The sequence below is a fragment of the Patiria miniata genome, unplaced genomic scaffold, assembly GCF_015706575.1.
Source record: "Patiria miniata isolate m_02_andy unplaced genomic scaffold, ASM1570657v1 HiC_scaffold_3, whole genome shotgun sequence".
Lineage (NCBI taxonomy): Eukaryota > Metazoa > Echinodermata > Asteroidea > Valvatida > Asterinidae > Patiria > Patiria miniata.
In genome coordinates, this window is record NW_024037069.1 from 31,103,723 (window position 1) to 31,124,826 (window position 21,104).

At 39.1% G+C, this 21,104-nt stretch overlaps 1 protein-coding gene across 1 annotated transcript; it reads left to right on the forward strand.

Annotated features, from left to right (window-relative positions):
• The first annotated feature begins 540 nt into the window (after positions 1–540).
• Positions 541–19,540, forward strand: LOC119736659. Its single transcript, XM_038210674.1, has 19 exons — positions 541–598; positions 1,016–1,111; positions 6,274–6,531; positions 7,571–7,714; positions 8,083–8,205; positions 8,629–8,877; positions 10,996–11,139; positions 11,649–11,909; positions 12,397–12,525; positions 13,346–13,474; positions 14,657–14,959; positions 15,365–15,667; positions 16,149–16,442; positions 16,812–16,961; positions 17,364–17,522; positions 17,827–17,930; positions 18,445–18,679; positions 18,920–19,031; positions 19,387–19,540. The coding sequence occupies exons 1-19, from the start codon at positions 541–543 to the stop codon at positions 19,538–19,540; spliced, it is 3,405 nt and encodes a 1,134-aa protein (XP_038066602.1).
• The last annotated feature ends 1,564 nt before the right edge of the window (positions 19,541–21,104 follow it).

The following is a 21,104-nucleotide window of genomic DNA, read 5'->3' on the forward strand; positions in this document are numbered from 1 at the left end:
TTAATAAATAAATTAAAACGGTTTCACTGAGAAATTTCTTTCCATAACAAGGCGATTAAAAAAAATAGGATTTCAGAAATTGTCTTCATGCAAAGAGTCAATTTCTCAGAAAAAAACTATACACGGATAGTCACATTAACCTTCCCTACAAATGCGATGCACCATCCCTCAACGGTTTGACCTCACTAGTTCGACGAGATTAGGAACAAAACCTAGAAATCCAAAATATATTATTCGTCACTGACCTTGCCAAATAACACACGAACCTTTTCAGTCGGCTTTCTATGCAAACAGTCACTGCGTGTGGGCAAATGGTTCACGAATGAGGAAATAGGGGAAAATAAAATTGGTTTACAATAAAAAAAAGAAATTGTCGAGTTTCAATGTGTACAAAATAACATAAGGAAGTGAAAGACTGTGCAAAGGACTGTGCTTTGGACTATAGGCCTCTCCTTCGTTTAAGCGTTCGTAAATTTCAATGCTTGCGTGTGGCAATTGAAGTTTGATTTGTACGAAGCAGTAACGCTTTGTTAGTGAGTCATGGCACTTGTGTTCATGTGGATTTGTCTAACAAGTGTTCTTCTATCAGGCAGTTATGGTAAGTGAAAATGTTTGACTTGATGGGTTCATAACCTTTGGACATAATACATACTGTATGATCTATTTCACTCCGTCTTCAATATAAGCATCATTGCTGACAGGAATGGTTTCGGGCTATACTTGTATTGGCCTTTATGGTTAATGACAGGAACTTGAACATTGATGCAAAAGAGCAATGTCACAAAGTGTCGGAGAAAAAAAATAATAATGTACTCTTCCAGGATATTTAAACCACTTCTCAATCACACAAGATCAACTTCTCTATCCACCAAACAGATCATATGGCTAAGGCCTACACAGACTTAGGAAAACGGTGAGTTTTTTTTTGGGAAAAAATCAAATCAATATAATTGCATTTTGTGTATAAAGTCATCTATATGTAAATGAAGTTTTCGTATGGTAACTTTACATGTAGCTCAGATATGTGCACCTTGCCATCAAGATGCAACATGTAGGGCTGGAACCTGTATATGCAATGCTGGCTTCACTGGAAATGGAATGGATTGTCAAGGTGAGAGACGAAGGATATAGAGTGCAGATTGGTCATGTAAAATTACAATTAATAAAAAACCAAAACCAAACACATTAAAACAAAATTGAATTATAAGCACCAAGGGCCTAATAAGCAAAGAATCGAGTCCAATAGGCCTACTGCAATACAGGGTGAGAACAAGAAATGTCCCTTTGGATACGTTTTTGTCTCCCACCAAATCGGAAAGGTAACCAAACTACAGGGTGAGTAAAAAAAAAGCGGAACCCAAACCCCCCAAAATATATTTCATATTTAAAACATATGTAGCACCAAAAATAATAATGACTGGAAAAGATAATTTCATAAGCTACTTTTAGAAGGAAAAATTAATGAAATTGCTCAATCCGTTCAAAGAATATCACCATTTAAACACAATAACCCTAAAACCTGTTTCGACAAAAAGCCCCCATTTATTGTGTATTCTGACTATTTGGAACAACAAAGATAATGCCACAGAATACTTGTTTCAACAAATGTCAACAACTGTAGTACACAATATCTTTATTAACACCCTGGTAAGGCAAGCAATATGATTTATAAAATCCAATTTTTTTTTTTAAAAGACGGGCCTTCAAAAGGTCTTTGTTGAATATTTTTTTACTTTTAAACTGCGGTTTTATCGCTGGTGATATTTGAAGACAATTGTGACGACGATTCTTGAAATCGCATTTTTTGAGGAAAGCGGTTTTAGGGTCATTGTGTTTAAATGCTATTATTATTTTTGGCGCTACATAATATTTTAAATATGAAATATATATTTTTGGGGGGTTTGGGTTCCGCTTTAATTGACTCACCCTGTATGTTTCCCTTCGGCCAACATTCGATCTGGGTATAGACCAAAGACTGTTCAATAAATGTAATTCATTAATTGATGTCCTGTTCTGTTGTTCCTTTTATTTCCTTCACTGTCCAGAGGCCCATTGTTGCCATTATGTTGATATCAAAAGGCCCATTCTACACATTTTGTTGGTAGTGTTCTTGGGTAGTCACAAAGAAAGGCCTGTATCCTTTATCATGCATGGCTGAAACTTACACAGACCGTTTTAGGCTGTGGTCCAAACCCAGACCAAATGTTGGCCGAAGAGAAACATTTGGCAACCCTTCCCGTGTTTTGGGGAGACAAGAACGCATCCAAAGGGACATTTTTACTCACCCTGTATAACTTCAACTGATATTTGATGTTTTCCATTTTGTTATCATGATTTGCCGTCTTTGTTCAGATGTAGTCTTTTCATTAGGCTTGCTCTGAGCCACGTACAGTCTTACATTCAATGTACTAACAATGTAGAAATCTTTTCTTGAACTTGCAACTCTTGCTTTTAAGAAACTCAAACAGAGATAAACAACGGTAGCCTGGGGAGGGGAGGGACACGTAATTAACAAGTTGGAAAGTAGTTCATTCTTCTATCATAACATGTCCTCTCCCATAAATTGGGAGAAATAAGGTTTTTCAAGATGAAATCCACACAAATACGTTTAGTCATTTCACAATTGTTATTTCTTGGTAGCGCAATCGTTTCAAATTCTTTAAATATTAACGAGTCAATTCACCCAACAAGTGCTATTCTAGAATGGTGATGGATATTAAAGTGGATGCATCATTAATGCATTGTTCTCTTTCTACCGAGATAATCTATATCTTGCTTTTTTTCTGAAGGAAACAGGGGGGGGGGGGGCGGCGTGTGCCCCAACAGCCCCCCTTGATCCGCCCCTGAAATAGTTCCAAAATCTAAATCCTGACAGCCCTGCCAAACATTTTTATTCATCATTGTGTGACAATTTTAGAAGAAAAAGAAAAGAAAGAATCACAAGGTTGTGACTGAAACTTGACATGTCAGGAATTATGCACCCATGGTAGTTAATCAAAAGTACGTATTTTGTTGGCAGTCTTTAAATTGTCAATTATATGAACTATGATGACATTTCAAATCTGCCCCAAACAAGGTTATTTCTACAAACTGCCTTTTTATTGTAATTCTCCCTTAGTCTCATGTAACTGTCTAAAAACTGTATACATTGACATGACATTGGTTGTAATATTTTGAATGATTTTTGTTCGGATAAACCATAAATTACTTTTGTCAGATTTTAGTGAGTGCGATTTTGAACGTCCAACGCTGATGGTCCCTGAATGCTAAGCCTTTTCTGCAAAGTCTAAAGTTGTCGCTTAACAGTTATGCACATACGCATAAGATACAAATACATGCATATGATACGTGCTATGTGTGTAAACTCAATTGTGGAGTGTGATGATCAAGCATTGCTTCTGCTGAACTTATCAATATTTCTCACTCTGGCCGACGTTGTTATTTGATGCCCCCCCCCCCCCCAAAAAAAAACGAAACCAATTTTTTTTTTTTTTTATGTGACATCGCAATAAAGGCAGGCAATGAGTACACCACCGTCTTTTCCTCAAAAAAAAATCGGTTAAAGTGGTCAGAAATTGTCTCAGATTGCACCACAGAGCATCTAGAATCCAAAAAACATTCGGGGCCCTTAAGCGGGCCCCGAATCCCACGCCGTAATTTTTTTGACCCACTTTTTGGGGGACCAAAATATTTTGGGGCCCCCCCTCCAATTGTGTTCTGGATCCACGCTTGCTCACAGCTTCAAAATAGGGTAATATACCGGTACATTAATTTTCATTTCTTAAAAACGTTTGCAAACTAAAAGTGGGTCCTTCAATTTGATGAGACTTTTGATATGTTATACAGCAATTATCCGGGCTGTACATGTGCTCATAATCTTGTTTGGATAGTTCAAAATAAACAAGTAATGCTCATTCAGTACAGATTGAACAAACCTATGTAATCTAAATATAGCTTTTATTTGCTGGCCAATTTCGTGAAATGTTCATTCACTTCTGAAAATCGGTCGTTTGTTTTTGTGTGAATTTGAATCCCATTTCAATTCAACTAAAGTTCATCGTTTTCATTGTCCGTGTATTTGGTTTTGAGAAACAGACGGTCAATTACATTACCTGTGCATTCATTTACGCAAGCATATGCAAGCATTTACGCAAACAAGCATTTATGCCAGTTTGATTGACGGTTAATGAAAAAAACCCACTAATTGTATCCGGTGCCGATGGCATTAAACCAGGCGCGGTTCTAGAACAAATGTTTTTTTTTTTTTGGGGGGGGGGGCTAGCACGGTGGATCAGAATTTTTTCAGGCTACAGCCCCCCCACCCAGCCCCCCCCCCCCCGTAGAACCGCGCCTGCATTAAACTAAAAGTGAAATAAAATGGTGAAAGTTTGAAATCGCCCTCTAAAAGCGAATAGAATTCTTGTAAACGAATCTGAATGGACATAAACGAAAAGTGCTGCTCGATCACTTGATTGATTGCACTGAAATGGAATCGAATGCTCTGGTAGCAAAACTGAAACGCATATTCAGAGCGATTCTCAAATTCAGACGAAATTGAATGACCGATTTTCAGAAGTGAATGAACATTTTAAGAAATTGGCCGGGAAAACCTGTACCATTCTTCTTGTGTGGGTAACAACTGTGCAGGTTTAAATCCCCAACAAAAAGAATAAATAAATCAATCAATGGATTAAATTAGATTATATAGGTTTTCCTGGCTATTTTAAAACGTTTCTATTATTCATATTTGCCCATCACTGTCGATTTAGTGCACTTCCAATGTTTAATTTCGTCTTTTGTGTGACAATATAAAACTCAGTTCAAGCAATTCAAACAACAAGTACACGTTTTCGTACCGGAGTATCGATTTCGTCTAGTCTACGCCAAACCATTTTAGTCAAAAAATTAAATTCGTCTAATTGATTTATAATCAACGAATTCAATTTCTGAATGCTGCCATTCGGCAACAGCTTAAACAAATTTGTTCTGTAATGATCTTCAAAGGGAACTTGAAAGAGGTATTATCTGGCAAGCGCTCATTGTGTGCGAAAATGTTTCTGAATGTGTCAATAGAGGGCGCTGTATTTTATGTTTTTTTCTCATGCAGAATTTTCGGCGTTTTTATCCCAAATTCTCCCATTCCCAAACAAACTGTGGATCGGGGAACACAGCTTTTTGATATGGTACATTATAATCTACATGTCTAGAAAGTTTTATAAAATTTGGCGGAACAGATAGCGTATCTCGAAAACTAAAGCGTTTTCGGCCTCTCGTCTCACGGACTAAAAATAGCCCTGCCTGTTATTCACTATCATCCCAAACCTTTCTGTACATGTACAGTATGTATGCCTTTATTAGTACCCGGTATGTGTTTAGAGGCATACATACATGTATATGTGCAGAGGCTTATTAGGTTTTTAACTTTCTGAAAATGTAAAGAATTTCCTCCCCTATGCCGAACAGAAACAGTTCAAATGGTATGTGATTTGAACGAACAGAAACAGTTCAAATCACATAGCACGGTGATTTTTTTACCATCAATAATTAATGGTAAACAAATCACCGTGCTATGTGATTTGAACTTTTTCTGTTCGAGTGGAGGATATTCTTGACATTTTCAGAAAGTTAAAAACCTAATAAGCCTCTGCACTGAGGAGGTCACACTTCGTTTACTGAGTCAGTGGGGGCCCACGGTCCATTGAGCACCTTAGGAGAGCACACAAAAGTGTGATGTCATCAGTGCAGAGGCTTATTCAGTCAAAGAAGACACATTATACATGTACATTCAATATTGCTATTTTCTCAACCATGGGGAGAATTTGACTTGCTGTAGTATATACTTACTCTACAATAAAACAATCACAAATGTTTAATTACAGATTCACTACAAACGCTCTTGGCAGCACCTAATTTTCCCATTTCTTAAATTCTAAGTAAACTAAGTCAGTAAACCAATGCTTACGAAGGCTGATGTAATATGTGGATGTAACATTATTCCTTTTCTAACAAAATGTAATCAGGAAAAGTAAAAGTTTATTTACATGTGCATTTAAAAATTACTTGCAATTTAAATCTGTTTGATGCCTTTATATTGAGTATTATATTGTTATTATTTTCGTAGATCCAACCCTCCAGTATTCACACCCAATTCCTGTCCGTCATCAACATCTGGTGTGGCTGATTGTAGCCACATCGTTCTGTCTTGAAGTCAATATTCATGATAAATGCAAGACAAAATCAACATAACATTTATTTCTCTTTTAATTGTTATAGATAACGACCCTCCAGTATTTACGGCCAATTCCTGTCCGTCTGATAGAACTAAAGTGGCTGATCCTAGAAGCATGGAAACCATGGTAACATGGAGTGATCCTACAGCCACTGATTCTACCAATGTTGCTCCTACTGTGCAATGCACACCGGCCTCAGGAACGGACTTCACGATTGGTCAGACACCTGTCACATGTACAGCAACAGATGCTGCTGGAAATATGGCCACACCTGACTGTACATTTACTGTGACTGTTGAAGGTACAATGTAATGTAATATAATAAGTAGTTTGTTAATAGTGTTTTAAAGTTGGTATATACATGTTTTTTGGGTATGGCAACCCCTGAACAATACATTTTCAAATTGAATTGATCATTTTCTAGCATTACATTAGTTATAAGCTTTCCAATGAGATATTGCAAGAAAAAATCCAGCCGACGATAAGTAACTGATTACTTAATTTCACCTTTTGAATTAGAATGCTTCTAATTCAGTTTTGAAGGACATGAGTGAGATTATATCCCAAGAACTCCTGAGTTATGCTTCAGGACTGCAACATGTCAACCCTTTTTTGGTAATCTTCACATTGTTGTCTTTAATCTAAAATAACAACTTTCAAAAATCAGTCCTTAAAAAAATTACCATTTATACTTTACATCAGCCCGACTCCATGGGTTCATGCGCGTTCCTTCGTGCCTTTACTAACCCATGGCCGTGGATGATTACGTAAATGACTCTGACTGGCTATTCAGAGCATACTGCGCACGTATTTCAAAGACTTCGCACCCGCGCGTTATCTCCTGCCCGTCACGTCACTTACGAATATTTTTTCAAAACTGAGCGATGCCTGTACGATTTGGATTATGGATGATTTTTTTTGGCCAAAAAACCCTCTATCTTGTGTTGTAAAGGGACGACAGAGGTAAGTACATGTAATATAAATCCTTGCTAAGTAATGCGACATCGAAATTTCATGTTTGAAGGAATTGATTCTTCAAAAAACACAATGTTGAACATTTTAAAGATGGCGTCGCACGTTAAACGGATTGACTGCAGCCCTTATTATAATGTGCCATATTCTGACACAATTAAATGAGACAAAGCCAGGGGTTATGATGGCACAAGGCATGATGGGAAACAACATGGCGCAGCAAGATCATACCCACGGGGAACGAGGTTGACTTTACATTTGTTGTAATCCTCCTTTTGGTCTAATATAACATGTATAATGGTCTAAAACCTGGATTGCATACAGTGATATGACATTGGTTTTAATATTGTTTTGAATTATTTTGTCAGATTTTAATGAGTGCACTGCAACGAACTCTGACCGCCATACTTGCGATGAAAGTATATCAGTCTGCATGAATACAGATGGAGACTACAACTGCAACTGTAATGCCGGCTACAGTAATAACAATGGAGATGGGAAGACATGCGAAGGTAGAATGATGCAATTTGCACAATAGTCAGAAATCTCTTCCTTTTTTTGACCATCCATTTCGTTCTGATTAAAATCTGTCTCATTTTTGCCACAGAACAACAACCACTGCTTAATTTTTGCTGCATTTTAGAGACCAAAAAAAGCATAGATCCAATGAACACCTTAGCTGCACCTAAATAGCATGCTGTTTGAATGCACACTGCAGTAGCTTCATTTTTAACTACAACCCCATCAACTTGAACCTTTTCCTGTTCTTCCATATCACATCTTCCCACACATATTGTTCAGATGTATATTTTTTGCTTAAAAATTTGGGCAAGTTGCACTGTCATGTAACATTTGATCCCTCTTCTTCTGTGGCTATTAGACATTTATGAATGCCAGCCATCACCTTGCACCAACGCTCAATGCACCAACACCGCAGGAAGCTTTACGTGCACTTGCAATGCTGGCTATAGTCAATCTAGCGGAGATGCAACAATGTGTATAGGTACTTACAGGGAGGACAGTTGGACAATTCTTTGTCCATTCAAAAACACAAATAGCTAAGCTTTTGTAACGTCTTTCTCTTAACCCCCTTTATTATTTGAGAGAATTACAGGTTTTCGAGTGCTCTAATCAAAGGTTGATGTTCCTACTTCCAAGTAGGACTTGCAACATGAAGTCTATTTCTTGCTTTGCTCTGTTTTACAGAAATAGTAATATATGTAGTAAACTTCGCAGTCTTTGAAAAAATTATTGCTTTTTGTTGATATTTAATTCAGTACTTCAGTTTCCAGTTTCTTTAATTTGACCTAAAGCTATATTTCCATTTTCAGATTTTCTGATATGTGTTGCACATTGTTACTTCCATTTTCTCCTCTGATCAATTGCTCGGGGTAAAGTTTAATTGAATTTCTGTTCAACTTTTCAGATGATCCTCCAGTCTTTGATACCCAGTGCCCAGCAGACATCAATCGATTTGCCGACCCAAGAAGTACCACAACAACTGTAACCTGGACCGATCCCATGGCATCTGATGTTGTTGACGGTGGATCAGTAAATGTTGTATGTAATCCACCATCTGGACGAGATTTACAAATTGGCACCCATAGAGTCACATGTACAGCTACGGATTCTGCTGGAAATACACGAGACTGTTCATTTGATGTGATCATCACGGGTAAGACGTTAATCTTAGATTTTTAGATAACATTTGTGTGTGTGCAGTAGATGCAGTAGCGTAACCAGGAGAGTGCAGAGTGGCAGAATGCAACGGGCTAGAGATTCTAACAGGAAAATCAGGACGCTCAGAGAAGCAAAATCGGAATGATTAAAATAGATTAACGGAATGAAACTTTAAGTTTGCAACAAGCAAACAAAACCCTGGCTACGTGCCTGAGTAGATAATGCTTTGTGACTACTTTTGAGAGTCCTAGTGGGAGGGACACGCTGCATGTATGCAGATTGGTTTGTGCACTTAAGTTGCAAAGAATATCAGCATGTGTGCATCATGTACCAATGGTAATATTATACAAATATTGAATGCTTCGAGTGGTGTAGTAAAACTAGCCTCCCGAAGTGATCCATGGACATCGCCGAGGGAAAATAGAATGCTCCATGGATCACCGAGGGAGGCTAGTTTTACTTCACCACGAGATAAAGCATTCAATATTTGTTTTATAACACTTCCCCCACAGATTCTGCTTGGTTTTAATATTTTAAATTATTTAAATCTGAACACAGTTGAAATAAACTTCAATTTCAATACAAAATTGGTGGAGAATGTATTTCTCTCTTCCAAACTACCCCTTTACGAAATGTTTGAACCCAACTCTGCGGCGCGCTCTCTTTGGAACAAAGTGCGCTACGCGCAACGCGCACACCAGCATGCATTTGCACACAAATACCGCGCCGGGGATATAGTACTTTGGTTGCTAATGGTATAGTACTTTGGTTACTACGGGTATAGTACTTTTGGCTGTGCACAAAAAGATAGCAAAAATAGAAAGTATCATGTGACTCGCTCTCGCCCAATCAAGACACAGAATCTGTGGGCGAGGTGTTATAAGTTCAAACGTCCTTCAAAGTGGTCTTCTCAACTCTCTCTTCATATCTGTTGGGGGGGGGGGGGAGTCGGTACAAAGACTAATATAACTCCGTAAAGATATGTTGGTTGGCAAATCACTCTTATTATGTAGCCTAATATTGGAACAGAAAATAGCTTAGCACATTGTTAATAATTCAGTGATATATGTAACTTATTTGGCAAATGTTTTCCTGTTCTTTTTTGTTTCCCGTCATGTTTTTATTGATCCATTTCAGATTTTAATGAGTGCACTGCCTCAATGGAAGCTGGTCGTCATGATTGTGTCAATGCTGTGTGTATTAATGAAGATGGAGGGTTCTCATGTACATGCAACGATGGCTACAGTAAACCCAACATGAATGATCATACTTGCACAGGTATTGGTCAATCAGTTAGTTTTTTAGGTTTTACTTTCACTCCATTTAAAAATAAGTAAAACACATCTTATTCATTAAGCGCGACTTGTTAGTTTGTATCTTAATGGTTGTGTTGACCTCATGTCTCTGCAGTGCGCATATATATAATTATTCAGGGGTGTGTCAATCTGTGACAACACTTTAATTGTATGCCCATTCTGAAATGCGCAAACCAACCCTGTCCCACACACGCTGGCTTTCATGAGCTAGTTACTTGACATCATCCACTATTCCATCTTGCATGTCTATATTCCTTTTTAATTAAAAGATATAATTGATATACTGTTTATTCCTCTTTTTATTATAGATACTGAGCCTCCAGTATTTACACCCGGTTCTTGTCCTCAAGCAATATCTCGTGTGGCTGATCCCAGAAGCATGGTTACCATGGTAACATGGACCGATCCTACAGCCACTGATTCTACCAATGTTGCTCCTACTGTGGAATGCACACCGGCCTCAGGAACAGACTTCGTGATTGGTCAGACACCTGTCACATGTACAGCAACAGATGCTGCTGGAAATAAGGCCACACCTGACTGTACATTTACTGTGACTGTTACGGGTATGTTTATAATTATCCTGGAGGTTTGAAGTTTTGGGAGAGGAGTGCAATGAATGTATTTGAAAGATGTTCTTGATGTTAAGGAAAGACTTTGCATGTTGTAAGAACATGTAAATGTCAATATGCAATTCTTAAATTTGTTGAGATTAATGTCAGGTTTGAGTACAACACGCTTTAATTATTATCTTCTCTATGTGATATAGAATGTTGGTTAAATTGTTTTTCTTGCAGATTTCAATGAGTGCACTGCCTCAGTGGGTTCACCTGGTCGTCATGATTGTGTCAATGCTGAGTGTAGTAATGAAGATGGAGGGTTCTCATGTACATGCAACAATGGCTACAGTAAACCTAACATGGATGATCATACTTGCTCAGGTATGAAAACATGTACATGTTGTCTGTTACATTCCTAAATAGAAGACAATCTGATCATGAATCCAATGTCCAATATCTTCACGTAGCAGAAATGGAGAATTGTAAACATATGATTAACAGAATCCACCTTTTGAAATTGTAATTGTCACCCGATATCTCCCCTCAGAACTGGAACATTTCTGGTCATTCAGAAAAAGTGCTGTCTTTCAGTCGTAATTATGGACATATGACCCTATATCTGGCGAGAAAACCTTCCAAACATTGCTTTCGCAAATGTTGTTTTTTTCTCATAGCACATTGTTTTTTCTTATACCTTAATAATGTGGAGAAACTACCTTTTCAAGCTCACGGAAAATGGTGTGTGCTTTTACCTCACAGTTTGTGTTGTATTTCACCGAGTTTAGTGTGTAAGTCCAATGATTTAGTAACTTTTCGTTATAGATGATCTGAAAACGATAAATAAAGTAAATGAAATTGCTTTTTAATGAAACATCCTTTTTTATTCACAGACACTACTCCTCCCGTCTTTGATCCCAACACCTGTAGGTCACCAGATGCTCAAGTTGCGGATCCTGAAAGTATGACATCAACTTCAGTTACTTGGACCACTCCTACAGCCACGGATACTACAGGAATAGCTCCTACTGTGACGTGTACACCATCAACCAATCACGCCTTTAGGATTGGTGATACGGATGTCACATGTATAGCAAGAGATGCTGCTGGCAATATGGCTCTGATTAACTGTGCATTCACAGTCACCGTTATAGGTATAGAATACCAATTGAACAATGTGCTTTAGTACTGGTGTAGCTATCATATGGCCAAAATGTAACCTTTTCTCTTTTTTGTATAAGTTCTAGGAATTACAATCGCCGTTTTTTCCCCTGCTGAAAATGAAATTAATTTTTGTGACCTTCACATGCTATGACGGCGTGCAAAGTACTTTGCTATGGCTAAATAACACACAAGTCTACGGGTCTATGGGGAGTAGTCCAGCAGCTACTTTCCCTAGACCTATGTGTGTTATTTCAAACCGTGGCGAAGTAATTCAGACACGGCCTAAACACTACTGTATTAGTGACCAACTGTTGTTTTATTAATTGAACTTGTGTGTCAGTCTGTTAGTTACATTTTAATTTAATAGTTTTACATCACTTTTCCTGTTTTGGGTCATTTTTAAAATGATTGGACCAAAACAAATAATGTATATCTCATTGTTGCATTTATCTTGTTTATTTTTCTTTCCATTGATAGATTTCGATGAATGCTCTGCAGTGATGAATAGAGATAATTGTGACACCTTTGCAAACTGTACAAACATAGATGGAGGTTTTCTGTGCACGTGTACAGCTGGCTACACTGGTAGTGGAGTGACGTGCACAGGTATGGGTGATCTAAAAGGAAACAATCCATAGTAAAGTCAAATATTAACAAAGCATGAATGAAATGATAATGACTTCCAAAAATAATTATTAAGTGTCTGTGTAAAGTAATGTATGCACTGGATGTTGATGCTAACTTTTGCATAGCTTCATGCACCGTGACGTCATGCAATCAGTTGAAAAGTAATCATTTGAAAAATACTTTCTTAAAGTGCCTTGAAACTTTAACCCATTATTCCCTGTGCCGTAGTGAAGCACCCTGCCAATTACTCCTAATACCACTCTATGGTTTTCTGAATTCATCAAAGATACAGTATATACTACAGTGTAATACAAGTGATAATGGGTTAGGTTCCTGTTTCACTTGAAACTGCAATTTGTGAAACATCTATGGAAGATGCTGTTCTGATACTAAAACTAGACCAGGGAAAGCCTAGTAAAGCTGATCCCATAGCAAACCATATCCCATTCAAGTGATGCAGAATGGGTATTCGCTGGTAGTCTGTTGATGCATCTGGTCTACACAGTGGACTGGATTAAGCCTGTTACAAGGTAATCCTACACAATAGCACCGCCAGGCTCTCTTCACAAACCAACAACCAGAAGTAGTCACAAGTGATAGTCAGTCAGTCAGTTGGGTACAATAGGACTGCAGGCTTTCCCTCTGGGACCAGCACAAACAAAGCAAATAGTGTCAAGACATTTTTGGTCAATGTTTGATATTTTCTAGGTTAAATTGGGGAGAGATGGGGGTGTATTACTTACAGTGAATAGTAAAATAACAGTTTTAACAATTTGCTATTGTTTGTATTTTATCCTAGAATGTGCTGATGGTTTCTTTGGACTTGGATGTTTGTCACGCTGCACATGCATACAAGGCGCAGATTGTAATAACGTGAATGGTGCATGCACCTGTACTCCTGGGTTTACAAATGCTGTATGCGACAAAGGTAAGAAAGATGTACATTTAGTACAATTTACTTTCACTTCTCCAATTAATACTATCTTGATGTCTGAGCCTTTTTTATTTCTGATAAAATTGAAAAGGAGAATCGATAATAATGGCCGAGAACAAGGGCAGATCCAGAACCCAATTTTTTGGGGGGCAAAATTTGTTTGGTCCCCCAAAAAGTTGGTCCAAAAAATTTACGGCGTGGGGTTCGGGGCCCGCCTCAGGGCCCGGATTTCTTTTTTTGATTCTAGATGCCCTGTGGTGCGGTCTGAGGCAATTTCTTACCACTTTAACGAACATTATTTTGAGAAAGATGGTAGCGTACGCAGTGCTCGCTTTTATGGCAACGTCACTTAAAAAAAAAAAAGGGTTCGTTTTTGGGGGCCATTGCCCCTCGTTGGTCCCCCGGTCCGCCTTTGGCAGAGAATTGTTTCAGTGAATACTTTCATAATAGGGAATGTGCTATGTTGGTAATGCTGCCACACCGGATATACGGCAAAATGTTGACTGATTTGGTGCCAGCTTTTAGATTGGTAATTTTTTATATAGGATTTTAAAATGCAAATAATGCTGAGAATTGGTCATAATTAAGAAGCACAGGAAGGGACAGGGTAGAATTTTTTTTTGGAGTTTGCTATTTCGTTCGCACGAATTAGTAATTCGTTCGCACGAATTAGTAATTCGTTCGCACGAATTAGTAATTCGTTCGCACGAATTACTAATTCGTTCGCACGAATTACTAATTCGTTTGCACGAATTACTAATTCGTTCGCACGAATTACCAATGCGTTCGCACGAATTTCTAATTCGTTCGCACGAATTACTAATTCGTTCCCACGAATTACTAATTCGTGCGAACGAATTACTAATTCGTGCGAACGAATTAGCCCTAGTAATTCGTTCGAACGAATTACTAATTCGTTCCCACGAATTAGTATCGTGCGAACGAATTAGTAATTCGTGCGAACGAATTAGTAATTCGTGCGAACGAATTAGTAATTCGTGCGAACGAATTAGTAATTCGTGCGAACGAATTAGTAATTCGTGCGAACGAATTAGGAAGTTCCAAAAAAAAAATTCCACCCTGTCCCTTCCCGGGCTTCATACATAATGGATAAAGTACTTCGTCATGGACATATACATGTCTAATCAATCATTACTTCCATGAACCTCCGTGCAGATTACCTGGACGTAGAATTATCTGTGACCGAGGAACCAGTCTTGGACACAGCTGCTGTTGATAACGCTTCACTGCGGTGTCAAGTCAATCTACCTTCAGGAGATCTGGATCCTGCGAATCCCGTGATAATAACCAATCCTGACGGAACATCAGAGACTGCCAGTATGATAATGGAGGGTTTGTATGAGATCATCGTACATGACATCAGCCCAGCCATCAGTGGGAAATATACATGTACAGCGACAACGGTGATAAATGGAGTTGGATTGTCAGATTCAGATGAATTTGAATTAGATGTCCTTGGTAAGTTAATACTGTCAATCACTATCATTATGTATCCCTAATAATTATAACCCAATTTCCTGGTCTAACTGGTAGACTTTTTTCGGACGAGTTGTTGTTAAAATTGAATAGAACCTTGGTTGCATGTAAATAGCCTGTCTGATAAATACCACACTGCTTGATGCATTCATGGACCAGCTCTCCTGGTCTTTATTTGTCCTTTTTGGTCAACAACTCCTTAGGAAAAAGAACACTTTAACTATCCACAGATGAAACAGGAACAAGTGTGAACAAATACGCAATAAATGCTGACTTTTCTTTTAGTTGGAAAACATATTTTGGAAATCTGGAAAACACATTATGGAAATAAAAGTAGACATAATACCCAAACGTTGTGTCTTTAACTGTGTGCCCTTGCTCTTGTAGGACCTGGGCGCATCATATCACTAAATGAGAGCACCGAGGGTAAATTAGGAGAAACTGCAACTGTCTACTGCGTAGTAAATGCTCGACCAAGACCTGTGATCACATGGTACGATAAGAACAATGCAGTCATAGAGGCTACTGATCCTAAGTATTCCATTTTATCGGTTGATGGCCAAGAACGTCTGACTAGTTCACTGAGTGTGCTGAATCTTGCCCGAGTTGATAATGGAACTTATATCTGTGAGACTTCGAATAGTCTTACTCAGGATAAAGATCGAAGGGAGGCTGCCATTATTGTTATCGGTAAGTGAGATGAGTAGATGCATTCAAATATCTCAAAGGAGGGATTGTTTTGCTCGTTTAAATGTATATTTCGAATCACACTGTGCAGCGAGAGGGAAAAAATACTCTCCACTGGGAATGTTTTCAAATAATATTGAACGGGATGAATGCCCTCCACTCACTTAGATTTAAAGAAGTAATGCAGTACTTTTTGTGAATGGCACAGAATAAAAGTATCTATTTCCAGCACTTTACTAAAAGCTACTGGGTTATTTCTTTGAATCTAAATGAACAGAGAGCAGAAACCATCATTTGGGACAGCCTCTTCCAAAAAATGAATTAAAATGTTGCTTACTAGGATTTGTCCATTTTGTGTTTAATTATTTGAATGATATACATGTCAACATGTGCATGTCTTTAAAGTGTAATGATGCACTTTCAATTCTCTTGAATCAGAAATTCAGTTGTGACAATAACAATGATCTCTCAATCTTACTTACAGAGGTTCCTGAGGTAGATAATGTTGATGCCACGGCCGTTAGTGCCACAGAAGTCGAGGTCACTTGGAGAGTCAGTTATGATGGTAATGCTCTGCCATTCATGTGTAAGGTGGATTACCGAAAACCTGGACGTCCTGATTGGACACTTGGGGCATTCGCTGAGGAGCCACCACTATCACGACGCATTACAAACCTCGATGCGTATACTGATTACCCAGTCAGGGTAATCTGTCGGAACAGAGCTGGTGTAGGCTTGGAAGTAATGCTACCAAACCCAATTAGAACTCTACAGGCAGGTAAGAATCAGGTCTGACTGATAATAAGTGAAAAAATAGGTACTGTTTTTAAACTTTGCAAGGCAAAGCGTAGACCTTTCTTTTTACATAATTTGACATGATTGCTAAAGCAGGTTTGATTTTCTAATAAGACTTTTGTTTTTGCTTATAATTGTAATTGTTTTATATCCTGTTTTATTCCTTATATTTGAAATTGTTTTATATCCTTTTTTTAAAACAGGCCTTATCAGCTGTGAATTTTGTTAGCTTTCATATGTCATTGGTCTAAAACGTACTGAATACATACATGCATGTCTTAATGCAAATGGCAACAGTAAGGTTACTTTTTATCTTTAAGTAAACCTTTCTTCAAATTTATTTTGTATTTAGCACCTGATGCCCCAGAGAATGTCCGAGTGACAGCGATTACTTCGAGCTCTCTCACTGTGGAGTGGGATGCACCTGTAATCAAGAGAGGCACTATTGCTTACTACGTTGTAACAGTTGACTCCGCATTTGATGAGCCAAAGTCACACCGAAGTGAGATAATTAACTTGCACTCAAACATCTTCATGTTTTCATAATGGTTTGAGATTTGGTTTTTGTTTGTTTTCATCAGTTTGTTTGAATGATTGGTCAAAATTCCATTAACTAGCTATATCGTTTCATTCATTACTTAGACCCAACATCTGGCATGATCCAAAAGTTATCTCATGAGGTAAAGATACGGTGTAGGGGTCTATGGATTACAAGTTTGTTTCAGAAGTCACCCCAAAGGCTATATCTCAGTGGGCTGAGGGAGTTTAAGTTGTTCTTAAGTAACCCTTCATCTTAAACATTTGTCTGGGCTGTTTTTGTTTTTAAATTTATTATCAAGTGATCCGACATAATTAGCGCAGGAATTTAGTAATTATTCATTCATGCATATTCTGTTCATCTAAGCCCCTGGACCAGGAAACCCTGCACCCTTATCTCTGGTCGTGAGTGAATTGAGTCCGTACCGAGACTACACTATTTTTGTGACGGCATTCAACGTGGAAAGAAGCAATGAGCTGAAGGGAGCTGATTCTCAAATGATTGCACACAAGACTGCACAGAGTGGTAAGAACCGCAAATTATGCCTTAAGTTTCATGTAATAAAATAAACCACAAGGGAAACTGACAAGGTGTATTGTAATAATTTAAATGTTGAACTGGGAAAATGGATGGAGCGGGGTTTGAACCTGCGACTTCCGGGACACCGTGCTCTACCAACTGAGCTATCCAGCCGGCCCTACGTTGGCGGGTCCCCAGCTTGTCAATGTCTATGTTTAAGGGGCGCTATCCTGATCAGTCTAAAGTTAAATGTGTGATGTTGTAGATCCCTCTGACTATTTTCTTTTTAATATTCATGCTTGAATTCCAGTTCCATCAGCACCTGTTAACGTTCTTCTGGACAATGAAGGAGACACATGCATCTTCACGTGGGATCCACCTGAACACGAAAATGGCATCATTGTTTCCTACAAGGTATGACGAATCGTATTAGTTGCAAGAGCAAATTATTACCCTGCCATTGTTTAGCAACGAAAATAGGTAAAAGTGAGGGTACATAATCTGTCAATCAGATAAGACAGAAGTGTTGTTTGAAGTTTTGCATGGTTGAGTGGTAAATTGGAAAGTATTTTTTTGTGACAAAATTTAATGTGTTTTGTGAAGAAGCGTTGGTTCAGAAGACAATCTGAACAATCTGATTGGGTGACAATCTGATTGGCTGACGACGAGTTTCAAAATACAATGTAGTGAAAATTTGGACCCCGTTTGCCAATGAAGTACCCTGGCCAGCGAAGATGGCTATTTGAATTGGTAAAGTATTCATTCAGTTACGAGCGGTGTGTTGTAGGTGCTGATTCGCTAGCGCGTCTCGAGCGATGTTCAGCTTGATTTCCGTCCAAGATATGTTTTCAGGCAAGCAAATAAAGCAACTTCGTCAGTAGAGGTCTATGATTAAACGTCAGTTTTGTTTTTGGTTTTCTTATTTTAGATTTTCCGTAATGCGTACCTGTTCCCAGACGCTGGAACAGAAAACATGGATGAAATCCCTGATTTGGAAAAGTCTGACTTCGTTGTCACCAATGTGACTTCAAGATCGTACTCTGTCAGAAAGGTCGACTTGACTGTCTACACTCGGTACAGATTTGAAGTCCGTGCCTCTACTCAAGCCGGTGAGGGAGCTGTCAGTACGGAGACCGATTTGACGTGTGATTCACCGCGAGCAGGTATATCCGTAGCGATCATCATGGAATATGTTTTGTGTTGAGAGAGTGACTGTATGTTACTGTGTATAGTTTTAGGAGACAAGTTACAACTGTCCCAATGATTGATCAGTTTTGAAATAAATTGTTAAAGAAAAGCAGCGATATATTTGAAAAACAGTAAAGACCTACTGCTTTTCCAGGACTTTAGTTTTGAGGTTTTTTTTTACTTTGCAATATTAATTGAATTTCCCCAAAACACAGTTCCCGCTGAGCTACAACAACCGATGGTGTCCGACTCCTCCGAGAATCAGATCACAGACAGCACTTTCACGATGAAAGCTGGACCGGTTAGTCAACGAAACGGACCCATCAGGTGAGTTCTAAACTAAGAGGGCTTCTCGTCCACTCGCATACCTGTAACTTCTATCAGATAATGATTGAAAGCAAACAAATTCTATTTTTGACTGTTGTCCACCTTCTTATTCCAACGTTATTAATCAAGATGTTCACTCCGCCAAGAAAAGGTAGCTGAAACCCCGGCTGATATGCGTTTCTATTTTGTATTTTAAATAAATTTCCAGAAAAAATACTCCGAAAATAAAGAACCACTTTTGTTGTTGTCGGGACATCTACTTACATTGACTCAGTATGAATCTGTTTTATTTATCACTAATTCGCTAAAAATAATAATATCACTAAAAATAATGTTCGCATCAATGTTTGAGTAGCTGCGTGGAGTTGACCATCATTCGACTGAATGATGATGAAGTTATTGAGGGCAAGGATCCGGATGTTTTGTATCACCCTGATATCCATCGATCTTACGAGGAAGCTCAAGCGGCACCAGGACTACCTTACATAGCTGTAGTGCTAGAAGGGTAAGCATCCCATTCTGAATGTCTGGCAGAGCATTATTTCTGAATCTCATAGCAGGCGCGGATCAGGGGGGGGGGGGGAGGGTCAAAACCCCCGGCTCTTCCTTTTTTTTTCTTCATAGAAATTCAATAAAAATCGTGCGAACCCCCCCCCCCCCCCCCCCCCCCCGCTGTGACACCAGAAACATTTATACTGGAAATAACGTCCGCCTGTACACAAAATACGGACAGAGCCAGCTTAGTTAGGGGGTATATGTACACAATTCTGTAATATAGTGTTAATAACCGTCGGATTTGAACAGCGCCCCCATTGAAAGTATGGCACGAGCCCCCCCCCCCCCCAAACCACCCATTGATTTTCGGAGGCCAAGTGTTCGGAGAAAAAATCTGTCTACATTTCAGACTTAATTGCTGATACCCCCCCCCCCCGCAAAAATTCCTGGATCCGCCCTTGCATTTAAAAAAACAACAACAATGATAATTGAAATACCAGCAACTCTGGTAAACCTATCCGAAAGAGTTTTTCCATTCGCCTTAATGATGAAAATACAAACAAAATTTGATAATTATTTTAAGATACTGTAACGAACACGGCCGGGTCACGTCTGCTCTGCGCGCTGCGTACGTGACACGCGCGTTGTACTTGTGTTACTGGGCAACAAGCCAGGTTTTTCGCGGGCTTTTAGTAGCGCGCTCACTTTCCAGCTGGGCGTCGGACTGAGAGAATCGTGCTAACGATTCGGACAGCTTGTGCGGCAGACCAGTGACTCGTGCAACTTATTTGACAGGAAAGATGTAAGTGGAATAAAGTGGAATAAAGTTATATCGATCACAAGAAGAATTGTTCCTGAACCCAACATCTGTGTCCGTGTTTATTTTACTTTGCCATTTGTCTGTCTGTGTGCCGTCCACGTCCGTAGCTATTTGTCATAAGCACCCGACCTAATTTTCCCTAGCAAATCCGCCCTGAAAAGCCCTTGACCGCAACCAGACCCGTTACATTGGTGGCAGCAGCGGGATATGAACTCTTTTGTGTTATGATTTTAATCGAAGCTAGGCTTAGAACGTAGGTTGTAGTGAATTTTCAAACCAAATCCCCCCCCGTGTCCGACAAACCGCCCGGAAAACCAGCCAGCCGGCCGGAATTCCAAAGCCGCCCGGAGAGCTAGACAGCCGGCCGGAATTCCAAAGCCGCCCGGAGAGCCAGACAGCCGGCCGGAATTCAAAAGCCGCCCGGAGAATCACAGAACCAGCCGGAAATCATAAAGCCGCTCAGAAAGACATACATTGTAGTCTGCTAAATAAATAAAAGACAGAATTAATTTTGCTGTGAGAGAAAGAACGATGGCCTTTGCGATGAACTGTGGAACTGACTTCCACCTGCTTTCATCACCACAGGGACAAAGTCGGTTGTATAAGCTTCTCACCAGAGAGTTAGAAGAGGTTGGTAAAGAAATTGAAACCCTGTCGGCAACTATAGCCAGCAAATGTGAGTCAGTAAACACCAAAAGCATGCAACAGGAACCCAGTGGTGCTTCACAGCCGGACCAATATTTCTTGAATAGCGGAAC

Excerpts from the sequence above, each read along its gene's own strand:
- LOC119736659 (XM_038210674.1), top strand. The coding sequence starts at position 541 with ATGGCACTTGTGTTCATGTGGATTTGTCTAACAAGTGTTCTTCTATCA. Across the intron at positions 8,878-10,995 it reads ATTTGATGTGATCATCACGG|ATTTCAATGAGTGCACTGCC; the intron begins GTAAGACGTTAA and ends TTTTTCTTGCAG. Across the intron at positions 16,962-17,363 it reads TGAGCCAAAGTCACACCGAA|CCCCTGGACCAGGAAACCCT; the intron begins GTGAGATAATTA and ends TGTTCATCTAAG.